Source organism: Mandrillus leucophaeus, unplaced genomic scaffold, assembly GCF_000951045.1.
Source record: "Mandrillus leucophaeus isolate KB7577 unplaced genomic scaffold, Mleu.le_1.0 Scaffold231, whole genome shotgun sequence".
Taxonomy (NCBI): domain Eukaryota; kingdom Metazoa; phylum Chordata; class Mammalia; order Primates; family Cercopithecidae; genus Mandrillus; species Mandrillus leucophaeus.
In genome coordinates, this window is record NW_012102377.1 from 2917711 (window position 1) to 2931283 (window position 13573).

Consider the following 13573-nt stretch of genomic DNA (forward strand, 5'->3'; position numbering starts at 1 on the left):
CCACAGGGAGAAAAACACACATTCTCAGAAGGTGGCCTAATGAGAGACTTCGAATGGCCTCCGCCAATCCAAGGTCAGCCCAGGAAGGGGACCGAGCCCTCAGGACCTGCTCCACATTGCTGTGGAGCTCCTCCCTCTCCTCCCTCTACACATCCTCATTCTCACCAAGGTTTCCTTAAGTTTTTCATAAAATGTCTTTCACGTATCTACTCTACTTCATCTTCCTGAGAGCAGTTATATCAGACTCTCATCACTCATTCTTGGCTTCATACAGTCTCCCTAACTGCCTTCTCTGATTCTGCCATCTCTACACTGGCAATTGAATCAACAGTTTTATCACCCTGATCTTATCACATTCCCACTCACTTCTGAAAACTTTCTCTCCATTGCCCACTACATGACTCTCACCCCCGGCCCTGCCTTTGTTCTCCTTCTAACTTCTGGCCCATATTCTCATCCAATATCCCTTCCTACTACTCCCTCATACAAATTCTCCGCTGGAGTCAGGATGGCCCCTCACTGGCCCCAGCCCTGCACTGGGTGCCTCCAGGCCTCTGGCCTTTGTCCACAAGCCCTACTTTCAGCTTGGTGTGACCTCCGTAGTTACTCAGGACAGTTTTCTAATTATCACCCATCAGTCACTCAGGACATCTTTAAGATTCCATGATAGTCTATATTGGGCTGATGGGGAAAACATCTTGAAACAGCAAATCTGGTTGGTAAAGACTGTTCAAACCCAGGTCTCCCCATTCTTGCCCTCTGCATTTGGACAGGAATCAAGCTCTAGGAATGTTTTTAGTCATCACTACTTAATTTCATCATGTCATTTTATCATTCTTTTTCAGACTACCAAACCTTATTAAACTTATACTTTGAATATTCTTAGAATTTTCTCAAACTTCTGAAGTACTGTATATTTTATTAGTTGGGCAGGTAGGGAAAAGCCGCCAATAAAAGATCAAGTTATAATTTAGGTTGTCTTCTCACTGATTCTACCAACGTTTTCCCTGCAGAGAGAGGATGCAGCGGAGCTGACCTCCTGTGTCACTGCTGCTGGGGTCAAGGCTGTGCTCTATACACACTATTCACGCATAGTGTGTGAACCCACACAAAGGATGCATCCTTGTACAATCTGGATAGTGCCTTCATTCATCCCAATCATCTGCAAAGAAGCATTTGGCCTCTCTGGCCCATGTTTCATGATGCCCTGGCAGGGCCGTCCCACATTGCACACATCTCACTTCTGAGACATGTGTCTGAGCATTTCCCTTCCTCCTCACGGGAGCCCCGTCTTGGCTGGAGTGTTTCTGAGGCAGAGCCCCGCAGCTTTACCAGGACAGCCCAGTTCAGAGCAGAACCTCTGAGGACAGTGGGTGGAGGAGAGCAGGACCTTTCAGCTCCTGATTGACTTTCCAGGGAGAGCCTCCTGGAGCTGGAGCTCCCCCTTTAGGGATTGGAGGAGGCACTGGCTCTGGGGACAGACAAAGTGCACAAGGTTTTCTTTCTTAGGGAATCTGTGCCAGGGCTACCAGAGTTCTTTGTACCAGACTGGAAGCTTTTCTGTTTAAGCTTGAAAGTATTTCAAAATGATTTGCTACAAAAGGAAAAAGGGTAAGCACCCATCTAAGCTCAGCCCCTGAAAGAAGCCACTGCAGAGAAGTAGATGGAGACTGGGCTGTGGAATAGGGCAGACACTGGGCCGTGTTCCCACCAATACTAGTCAGGCCATCACCTACGGGGCAAGTGAGGGATCTTGCTGAGCCTCAACACAGTCTTCAGCTCTAACACGGAGATGCCACCACCTACTTGGGAGTGTCCCTTGAGCACTGAATGGGCCAGAGACAAGCGTAGACAGAGCTCACTTGGCAAGGGGCATGGCACACAACAGAGATAAGATAAATGCATATTTTGTCTGTTTCATGAATCCCTGTGATCCTGAGAAAAGTCGTTGCTTCTCTGAACCTCAAGGAGAAATGGAAAACAGGAAACCGAATGGTCCTAGCACAAAAGACACTTACCCACCAAAATAGTATCCAAGACCAATATTTTAATTGCTAATTTCATTAGAATATAGTGAGATATACTGGAGAGTATCACAGAGTTACTTGCTCCTACCACAAGATAATTTTATGGGTAAAATGCTCAAAAATCCGCATGCAACTCTCAGAAAGCCAAAAAAATATAATAAGTGGGAAGAAATGAAAATTGGATTTTTTTTCTCCACACACCCTATGAAGCTGCTGCCCCGTGGGACAACCAGTCAACAGGAAGGATCTCCTGGAGATCGTGGGGATGGGAACCACATGGTTCCAACCACATGATGGAATTGGCTCATCAGTTAGGCCAGCACCTCATCAGGGACACTAGTTTTTGATGGCTTATGTGACATTATGACACTGAGACCAGACACATGATTGAAATTATAAACCCACACATGGAAAAAAATCACCGGTGCTCCACAAAGAATGAAAGCCGTGGCCATGCAGGCAGGATGGGACACTAGCTTGCTTCAGCTGGAGGGAAGCCACCTCAGAAGAAGTTGAGAATCTGGCCTGGGACATAGGAATCATGAAAACAGACCTCCAAAATAATTGGGCAAAACTGCCAGCACAAGTGGATGACCAGAGAATAGTGAAGGGCACTGTCCAGGAAATGCAACTAGCAACATACTTTCTCCAAAGTTAGATGTCTTATCTTAAAGAAGGAGGTCTTTCATACAAATGTCTTCAGCTGAGTTACAGGTGGCCGAGTGTTTGCAATTGCCACTCACCTTTTCCCTTCTCAGGCCTGTCTTGATGTTCACATCCCACTCTTGTGAGAAAGGGCCTGGTGACAAAGGCGTCACCTAGGACAAGAGAAGAGGAAAGTTCCACCCATTGGATGTCTGTGTTTAAAACTGGATCCAAGAGCCAGATTCAAAACAATCTAAGTACAGTGATGTCATGTCTCAGCCTGCACAAATTGCAGGAAACAAAAAAATAGAGAGGCTGCCTGGAAGGGAGACTAGTGGAGCTTTATGACTTTTGGGATGAAGTACTCACAGGCTGCATCCAGAGCACAGCAGGTGAGCTGTTTCTCCAATGAGCACAAGGTGCTACTGTAAGTCTGGTAGCAGTCACATAGGTCATATTCAGTCGAAGGAGTCAAGTAACTTTCACCCAGTGAGTCCTCTGTGACATCGAGCTCTTCTACCTCCAGCAGCTGCCTGCTGGGCCTGGTGAGTGAAGAAGACTGAAGATAAACACCAGAGGGAAGCAAAACCTCAGTGCCCAGCTGGCTCTAAAGGGAGGCCTACAGGAGGGGCCAGAGGAAGGAAAGGGCAGGCCCCTCAGAGAGATAGAACAATTCTTCCCCATCTGGGGCAGAAGAGATAGAGCAGCAGAGGCTCGGTGCACTGGGTAGACAATGAGCAGAGGACGAAGGAGATGGAATGATCCCTGTACAAAACAGCCATGACACATAATGCACACGGAGGGACATCATGGTGCATTCAGCATTTTTGCATAAATTGTATTCATAGCAGCATGCAGTGGCCAAATGAACATGGGCTCTTGAGTTTTCCTAGACTCTTAGAGATATTGTATCCCCAACATCTCTTTTTCTCAATATTGTAGCAAGATATGAATTTTTTCATTCATTTTCATGCTGTGAAATACTTGCACACATGGTAATGCCAAAGCACAGACATCAGATGTGCATTAAACAAAAATGATAGAAAAGGGGACTGCAGAAAATATCTCTGATAGATCAGTTCAACTGAGTCAACTGAAGAAAGATTAGTACAATTGAGAGGAATTAATAAAGAAGGGGAAATACAAATACAGCTATACAATGAAAACAGGCAATTCTAATAACAAAAAATATTTCATGATTGGCTAAATAGATGGAACAAATATTCAGCACATTCTGATTTTTCCTGCATCCAGAGTCTCCAGATGTCCACTGAATTAACTGTCTGTAGTTCCTTGGAGTTATCTAGGGCCTGATGGGTCTTGGTCCTTCACATCCTCTTGGTCATGTTCAAGTTCTGTCAATAATTTCAGACAGGGAGAGACAAATTAAGCAGATTCTCCTACACCCATGAACAATCCACCATCCAATCCTAACACAGAGACATCAGTCTCCTCAGTGTGAGAACGGGACACTGTGAGAGAAATATTTCGGGAGGCCTGAGGTCCTGTCATGATAGAAATGCCTTGGATTTCCCTGAGCCTAGGGGTGAAATCTCCCTATTCTTGTAGATCATTATCTCAATACGATCTGTCCTGAGACTGCGCAAACAGGTAAGCAATATTTTTCATACCAATTCAAAGCAAATACGCCCAGATGTTTTCTAGAAAGGAAACTGCAATATGTAGCCTTCCCTCATCAAATACCAAGGTTGTTCACAGTTTACAGCATTTTAGATGCTGAAATTAGAAGGATGGAGGGAATCTATATACTCTTGAATCAAAATGAATCTCTGTGCTACACAGTAACAATGGCTATTTGGGCATCTAGGAGTGACAGTGGTCAGTCTTGCTTCCAGAAACATACCAGCAAGTCAATGGCCTGCTTAGCTACAACAAGCCAACATCAAAGACATAGAGAATGGGCCTGGGTTCAATGAAACCTTGGTATCATTTTCCACAGAAAGGTAGATAAAGATGCCACTGACCTTGGGCAGTCATAGAACCTCAAGGGATATGGTTGGGAAAAGAAATTTATAAGGAACACAATAATAGCTGGAAAGACAAATTGTATTCAAATTAAGACATCTCACAGACACCTCTTGGAAATATGCTGCACAGGTCGGTGTGAATTTGTCACATCTGTCTTGGGTCCAATATCTTGATAGTGGGCCCAGGATGACACAGGCATGGTCTGAGACAAGGAAGAGAGCAGAGCTCATTGACCCAACCCATGTTGGTGTTTCAAATTCAACTCTAGAATCTGATTCAAAACAACTCGTGTCCATGATTTCTGGGCACATTGATGACATCTCTAAGCCCACTCTGGGGCTCAGGGTGCAAGGACTATGAAGTCTACCTGAGACATCACTTGGATGTTTATCACATTCACAGTGGAGCACTCCTCCCCCATCAAGAGCCAAGCAGACTTGCTGTTTCTCAAATGAGTACAAGGTGCTTCTGTAAGACAGATGGGAGCCAGATGGGTCAGCAGGAATCAATGGAGTCAAACAACATTCATCCCGTGGCTCTTGGAGGACTTCATGCTCTGCCACCTGTGGCACCTCCTTGCTGAGACTGATGGGGTAGGAAGGTCTAAGGTTAAACCAAGGGGGCCGGGGACTACAGACTCCTAGATGGATTTGACAGAAGACATAAGGCAACAGTTGCAGAAAGCAAAGGGGCTGACCCAATAAAAGGTACAAATTATTCTCTTCATGGTGGGACAGAGTGTGGCTGCCGTGGGATGGTGAGAGAAAGAGAAAGAGAGATAGAGATGGCTCATGTTCAGTGAATTGCCCAGATTAGAAGCTCATGAGAAAGAAGAAGCAACATATTTTGACATAATATGGAGTTGGGGTTTTATTCAATTTTCTTCTCTTGTGATCAGATACTTGCCAACAAGTTGACACCTAACAGGGTGTATCTCAGCCTGGATTTAACCACATGGAAGAGGACAGGTGATATCAAAAAATCCATGAGTTTGGTGAGTTCACTTGGGTCAACTGATTGCAGGATACTATGCTTGAGAGGGATTAAGCAATTGAAAGCAGGCTAAGGCAGGAGTATCACTTGAGCCAGGAAGGTCAAAGCTGCAGTGAGTCTTGATAGTACCACTGTACTCCACCTGGATGACTGAGTGAAACCCTGTCAGAAAAAAAGAAAGAAAGAGAAAGAAGGAAAGAAGGAAAGAGAGAGAAAGGAAAGGAAAGGAAAGGAAAGGAAAGGAAAGGAAAGGAAAGGAAAGGAAAGGAAAGGAAAGGAAAGGAAAAAAGAAAAGGAAATGGAAAGGAAAAGGGAAAGGAAGGGAAGGGAAGGGAGAGGAGAGGAGAGGAGAGAAATGGAAAGGAAAGGAAAAGAAAGGAATGGAATGGAAATGAAAGGAAAGGAAGAAAGAGGAAAGGAAAGCAGGAAGACAGGAGAGAGAGAGAGAGATAGAAAGAAAGAAAAAAGAGAAGAGGAAGAAAAAGAAAGAAAGAAAAAGAAAGAAAGAGAGAGAGAGATTGAAATGTATATGAGTACCACAAGAAAAAAGAAAACATTGTTCAAAAGAATAATTTGTAGTCAACTGAATGTATAAAATAGTCCTATTCATAAACTCCTATGTTTCCCTGATGTCATCCTCCAGATGCCACTATTGAACAACCAGCTCACAAATCAGAGTTACCTGGGGGACACTGACTGTTTCCCTTCCTCTTCCTCATTATCATTGTGATTTTCTGCAAATAAATTCAGAAGAGAGGATCACATTAAGCAAATCATACTCCACACATGACCAAATTAGTGTCCAATCATAACACAAGGGTATTAACATTCTTAGCGTAAGAATATAGTATTCTTACAGAAAAGCTCTAAGATGCCCTAGATTAAGTCTTGGAAGAAGTAGATGAACCTGCTGTCCAGGCCCATGGGGCAGAATCTTCCTCTTCTGGTACATCATAATTGCATATCCTCTGGCCTGTGTCTGTTAGGCAGTTAAAAAAAAAAACTTTTTCCCCAAGATCTTCAGGAATTTGATTAACTACTTTCTAGACGTGTCGCTGCAATATTGACTTGTCTCAGTAGATGTCATGGTTGTTGAATGTTTAGAGGAATTTATACACAAGTCTGAACTGAAGGATAAATTCTAAAAACCCTCTCATAATAAAAGATTATACGGTGTTACACAGAAAAATTGGCCATTAGTAGGGTGGAGAACTCAGGCCTCAGCCTTGCTTTATGGAAACTTATAAGCAAGATAAAGATAGAAGTGTTTATGTCCGGGTTTTGAGGTGGCTGCTAAGCTAAGCTAAGCCAACTTAAAGGAGAATAAAGACTGTAGCTGAGAGCAATAAAACCAAGGTAATGACATCTCCAAATCTATAGGCAAGGCGGCCAATGACCTTTGACAGGCATAGATACTCCAAGGACATTGTTCGGGGACACAAATTACATCACTGCAGGAGAAAAAAGACATTGGATCCAAGATAGGAGAAATCTGACAGATACCTGACAGATGCCTCCTCTATACCTCCTGTACACAGGTGAGTATGAGTTTATCACACCTACCTGAGGTGCAATAACCTGATACTGGGGCCAGAGAGACTAAGGCATGACATGGGCTGAGGAGGAGAGGGGAGCCCCCTGACCCACCTGATATTTGTGTTTAATACTTAATCCTACTTCCTGATTCAGACCAATATGTATATATAGGCCCTGTCCTCAGAGCTGCACTTTCTCAGCCTAGGCAGAGGTACAAAGGACGAAGAATATAGAAGCTACCTGGGAGAATGTTTAGCACTTCCTCCTCTTCTTCGTAATGTGAAGATTCACTGCATACATCCAGAGCAAAGTTGACTTTCTCTTCCTCGGGTGTGATTCTGGCACTCCTCTGAGGCTGGTGGGAGTCAGAAGGGTCATGACAAATTGAACAAGTGGCAGAATATTCCTCCAGTGAGTTCTGAGGGACTTCCTTTTCTTCAGTCTCCTGTACCTCCCTGATGAGCCAGGTGGTACAGAGATAACAGAGGTGACAGAAGATCAAACCAAGAGTGCTTAGACCCCAGGGAGTGCGAGCTGTTTTGTCAGGAGGCATAAGTGAGTGGTCCCAAAAAACCAAAGGAGTGGTTCCCTTTAAGAGGGAAAAGGCAATCCTCCTCTCTCTGCAACAGGGTGTGGCTGCCATGGGGGCCTGAGAAGAAGAGAGCAACTGGAGCTCATTGCACTGGGCAGGTAGGATCCAAGGAGGGAAGAGACTCAGCTATCTCTGTATGGTACAGATGTAACACAGAGCACATGGAGAACCCCAACAGCTGCTACATCATGTGACTCAGTTGGGTTGAATGTAACATACTGTGGCCAAGAAAATACACACTGAGCCATTGTAGACTCCAGAGATGGTGTGACTTCTAGGCCTTCTTCTTCTAATATTGTGATTTGAAAAGCAAGTACTTTTGGTCTAGGTACTTTTCTTGGTGTTTAACTTTGCTAGTTACTTCCTAATTCCTCTCCTTGTTAACTCTTTGCTGTTTATCCTAACTAATAAGAACCTAATGATAACTGTGTAGGAAGTAGATATGAAACTCCTCCTGATTTTCATAACAGAAGAGAACGGGTCTCTTCTGTGTGTGCAGGAAATCCCCAAGACTGATAAGTTCTCCTCAGGTCATGCTTCCAAGTACCACAAAGAAAATAGACAACCATGTCAACAGGGCTATTTCACTGTTGAATGAGTGCACTAAATCAATACAATCTGCAATTTTTTTCCTTGCATCTAGAATCCATGACAACCTGTACCTCTCTTGTCTTCTTTCTGAGGCCTTTTCCATATTTTACCTACCCATTACCAGCTCCTGATTATTCATTGTTACCTGGAGGCAAGTGGTCCTTGGACCTTTTCAACTTTCTCATCTTTAGCATCTTCATTCCCAACTTCATCATTTTCTGCAAACAAATGCAGTCATGTCCATTCAGATATTTCCCACTTCACCCATTGCAAACACAGTGAGCTATGTGAGCACAGAGACATGAACATCTATGTACAAATCAGTGTTGCACTGAAAGCCCCCATGTTTCATCTTTAGCTCTCACATTTTTTGCCCTGGCAATGTGGTTCTGATCTGGAGAGCCAGCATGACATGGGAAAAAATTTAAAAGACCTTTTTCGCCTCATATCACTGGAGCCTTGTCCATCTTCCCTCTGGACTTCAGCAGCTGTCTTCCCCTTCTGGCCACAGATCCGATTCCCAGGCACAGACTCCACATACCCTCACAGCTCTCACTAAAACCTATTTCTTTCTCTTAGGAAAGGACAAACAACCTGTCCTGCACCACTCCATACATCAGGGGACTTCACAGGCCCTCCAAGTAGCTTCTGCTGTATTCTCTCCATGAAGAGTGTTCCAGTCTTAACAACTTTCCTAACACCACATGCTACCACATCAACTACCTTATCTAATATCACACAGTGAGGGTCTTTGTCTTATTTTGAAATACACTTATGTGTGTTCCCACATTTGAATGCTGTATCTACCACGCGGGAGATAATTTGTCTCCATTTCCAGTTAGACATAGACATCCAGGAAGGATAAATTGCTGGCCCACAGTTACTAAGACATTACTGAGCATAGAGCCTGGGAACATCCATTCTTAGTCCAGGGCTTTCTCCACTCTAACAAGCTGCCTCCTGTCACATCCTCCTTCCTGTCCTTTAAAACTGGATGGATGCTGCTTCTTGCTCCAAAGGCCTGTTCCGTCAAGAAGGAAGGAGGCTTTTGCCGTACTGTGACCTCCAACCCCTGGCTTTCTCATCTCTTTTCCTACACAGGAAGTCCTGGTCATGTCATGGCACTAATGCTTAGTGGAAAGAAAGACCACCAATAAAATTGTCATTGTGCAGGTGTGGAGGTCTGGAGTCTTCTCATAAGCCTAGGACTTTGCATTATCAGGGCCCGTGACTACCTTACCTGGGCTGAGCTTGCGGACAAGGCACTCTGCCAGCCTGCGCCCCTCAGCCAGCTGCTCTCGGAGGTCCTGCCCCTGGTGGTTGTCAGGGTCATCATCAGTGAGAAGGGCCTTGAGATGCTGACTGAGTAAGAGGGAGGCCTCTCTCCCTTCCCGTAACTTCTTCCTCAGCTGGGTCAGCTCTAGTGCCTGAGAGTGAACTAAGGCTTTGTATCGCCTAAGGTGGGATAGTAGAGAAAATATAACAGTGGAGAGGGATCAGTGATCAGTTCAAAGAACTGCAACAGAGATTTCTGTGAGAATATCCTCAAGAAGCCCTCCAAGCAGAATTTTAGAACAGTTTTGGGGAAATGGCTCTGACAAATAGAAAAAAAATTTTTTTTTTTTTTTAGATGGAGTCTCACTCTGTCCCCCAGGCTGGAGTGCAGTGATACAATCTCAGCTCACTGCAACATCGACTTCCCAGGTTCAAGATATCCTCCTGCCTCGGCCTCCCATGTAACTAGGACTACAGGCACATGTCACCATTTCCGGCTAATTTTTGTGTTTTTATTAGGGACAGGGTTTCGACATGCTGGCCAGGCTCGTCTCAAAATCCTGACCTCAAGTGATCCACCCTCCTCAGTCTACCAAAGTGCTGGCATTACAGGGATGAGCCACCATGCCCAGCCGAAATACAATTTTTTACTAAAAGCCCTCCTCTGTATTAGAGTGCTCCTATGAGATTCCTCAACATTCCATTCAACTTTTTCCCATGTAAAGAAAACTAGATGTCTTGCAAAATTTGTTTCAGAAAGTTGTCCCTTTAGTTCCTTATTTTGGTCATAGACATCTCCATGTAAAAATACACATAGCACAATATGCAGGGACTAGACACAAAACCACACATAGAAATGCGGCCAAGTATAGCTGAGGTTATTCAGAGAGATGAAAGAATGAAAGAATGACAGGGTCAAGATAATAACATTCAAATGAATGAAAGAATGAGAAGCCAGTAAGTCAGAAGATGATTCTAAGGATAAAGAAAACGTGGTACTTATTTACAATGGAGTGCTATGCAGCCATAAAAAAGAATGAGATCCTGTCATTTGTGGCAACATGGATGGAACTGGAGGTCATTATGCAAAGTGAAATTAGCCAGGCAAAGAAAGACAAACATCGCATGGTGTCACTTATTTGTGGGATCTAAGAATCGAAACAATTGAACTCATGGTGATAAAGAGTAGAAGGATAGTCACCAGAGGCGGGGAAGCATAGTGGGAGCTGAGGTTATGGGGGTGGTTAATGTGTACAAAAAAATAGAATGAATAAGACCTAGCATTTGATAGCACAACAGTGTGATTATAGCTAATAATATAATTGTACATTTAAAAATAACTAAAAGAGTATAATCGATTGTTTGTAACATAAACAACAAATTATTGAGGGGATAGACACCCCATTTTATGTGATGTCATTATTATCCATTGCATGCCTGTACCAAAATATCTCAGGCACTCCATAAATATGTACACCTACTATGTACCTACAAACATTAAAATAAAGCGTTTAAAAAGAGAAAATGTAGTGCTGATTGCACAATATTTTGAGTATACTAAATGCTGAGTTGTTCACTTTCCTTTGGTTAATTTTGTGTTTTACAAATTTTGCCTCAATAGTTACTTGTTCTGAGTAACAATTGCAGCCCATAATTTACTAGCATTGTTGTTCTGTAATTGTTTTATAAATATTGCACGATATGTGCCTGCTATGTAAATCCCCGCCCTTCTCCTGGCCCAGGTTAGCTCTTATTTCTCCAGTTGAGCTGCCCCCGTCAGAGACTCACACACCTTCCACCTGCCTGCCCCACCACACAGAGCCTCCCTCACCTGAGCTCCTCAGCTTGTGTCGACTTCTCTGCCAGCTTCTCCTCCTTGAACTGCATCTTCTCCCCCAGCACAGATTCTGTGATGCCTTTGTGCTCCTCACACTCTGAGAAAAGACACACCTGTCTCGGTGGGAAGTTGGACATGTCGCTGCCTACAGGGGAGGAGTCAGGATCCACCCCAAGGACACAAGGATCCCCGGTACCAGGCTCTCGGCAGCACTTGATGCTGTCGCTTACAGGTACCACAGTGCCTGGCAGGAGCAGCCTCCTCTTTAGGTTTCTTTAAAGCAGATGCTCTGTGCTACCATCGCTTCTCCTAGTGCAGCCAGCAAGAGCTTTGCCTTTTGGGCCTCAACAGAAGCGCCACAACTTTACCAACCTTCCAAATACAAGGCAGCTGATACGCCTCAATTTACAAATGAGAAAAGAGGAACTCAAAGGCACATAAAACAACTAGAAAATATGACTCAACTGGAATGAGGCAGAGTCAGAGTTCACATCCATTAAGATCTGACTCTGAATCCCGGGCCACTTTGCCAAGCCTTGCAGCCTCTCCTGTAAAACACTGAGCTGGAACATAAAGCAGAGATTTACTGTACCCTCGGGAAGGCCTCTAGAACTATGGGACTGATGGTTCCCTTGTATTGGGAATTTCAAGCACAAATATCACCAAGATTTTTAAAATCACATCTGGACACAATTTAGTAAAATATGAGGCATAAGACCATAAGGCCCTAAGAAAAAAATGCCCAAATGCTAATAAAGTTTGTGTTAAATTAGAAATAGTAGAACAAATAACTAATAAATAGTTTTTACTCTGTGCCAAGGACTGTTCCAGGAGATTTACAAGAACGAGTTCCTGTAATTCACTGCAGTAATTTACAGAGGTAGGAATTATTATAGGACCCTATTAACAGATCAGGAGACTGAGACAAAGAAGATAAACAACTTGGACTGGAGCCCAGGAGACTAGCCCAGGGTCCCTCCTCTCCACACTGCACTGCTACCTCAGCAGAGTCTTGAGTACTCTCTTTCTTCCTCGTTAGGAATAAGAGCCTCTGCTCTGGGAAGCAGGACTTCCCTCTCAGCAGGGTCGTCCCTGCTCCTGATGCTGTCACTTATGGATACCACAGGTTCTACTAAGAGCAGACTCCTCGTTAAGGTCCTGGAAAGCAGGGAATGTGAACTATCAGCATCTTTCCCCCAGTGTGGACCGCACAGGGCTTTGCCTATTGGGCCTCAATAGACGCTTAAATTGAATAAAAGTTCATTAGTTTCAGACATTTACACCAACAGACTAAACGTTATTTGCCTGCAGGATTTTAAATGGCACAGAGAGGGTCCTAGTAAAAATGGTTTAGGCTGTTATTGAGAGAAACTGGAAGTTTTGTGTCTGCATCAGGCATCAATAATTGGGACTTTAACTCTAACCCCACCCTACACTTCACTGCAAATGTGGAAAAGTTGCTAAACACTTCGTGCCCAGTTTTTCAGTCCTCAGCAAAATGAGATTAAAATATCTATTTCTACTTTTCTGGGAGCATGAGAAGGATGAAGTTTATTTTGATGAAGAGAAGAGAGGAATCAGGTCTAAAGAGTGTTTAGGTTCTCAGAGAGAAGACAGTGATCACTTATCACTTTAGTGATAATGAGCCTGTAGAACTTACTGTATTTCTGTAACTGGTTGGTCAGACAGTAGGCAGGAGCTTCAGAGACAAGAAATTTCTCTTTGAGGTCCTAGAACTGCTGTTCACTCATTTTCAGCTGTGAGCGCAATTCCTGGTTGATTTCTAGGATGTTCATTTCTGCTCTCTTACTGGACAAAGGGCTGACAGATTCTGCTATGCTGACGTTTGTGGAAGAAGAGGTAGAGCCAGGGACCGGCAGAAGAAACCCAAACACAAGATGGGTTAAAAACTAGTGAAATCAAACAGGTTTAATCAGGACTGAGGGATGACAATAACTGGAATTCTTACCTTACTGTTCAGAAAAACTTGATCAACACCCAACACCTGAAAGTCTTTAACTGTCAAAAACAAAGTTTAAGGTGCCAGAGCTTGGAGCAGAAGGCTCTGCCTGTAGCTCAGACTCTGAA

At 43.9% G+C, this 13573-nt stretch overlaps 1 protein-coding gene across 1 annotated transcript in view; it reads right to left on the reverse strand.

The window, feature by feature from the left end:
- LOC105541074 (neuroblastoma breakpoint family member 6-like) overlaps positions 1–13573 on the reverse strand; it is a 29675-nt gene that overhangs the window by 14304 nt on the left and 1798 nt on the right. Inside the window, 12 exon segments of the mRNA XM_011981939.1 lie at positions 3042–3211; positions 3973–4033; positions 5083–5301; positions 5564–5688; positions 6337–6388; positions 7431–7645; positions 8519–8591; positions 9614–9828; positions 11480–11582; positions 13146–13358; positions 13460–13508; positions 13510–13568. Coding sequence (XP_011837329.1) covers positions 3042–3211; positions 3973–4033; positions 5083–5301; positions 5564–5688; positions 6337–6388; positions 7431–7645; positions 8519–8591; positions 9614–9828; positions 11480–11582; positions 13146–13358; positions 13460–13508; positions 13510–13568 — 1554 coding nt within the window.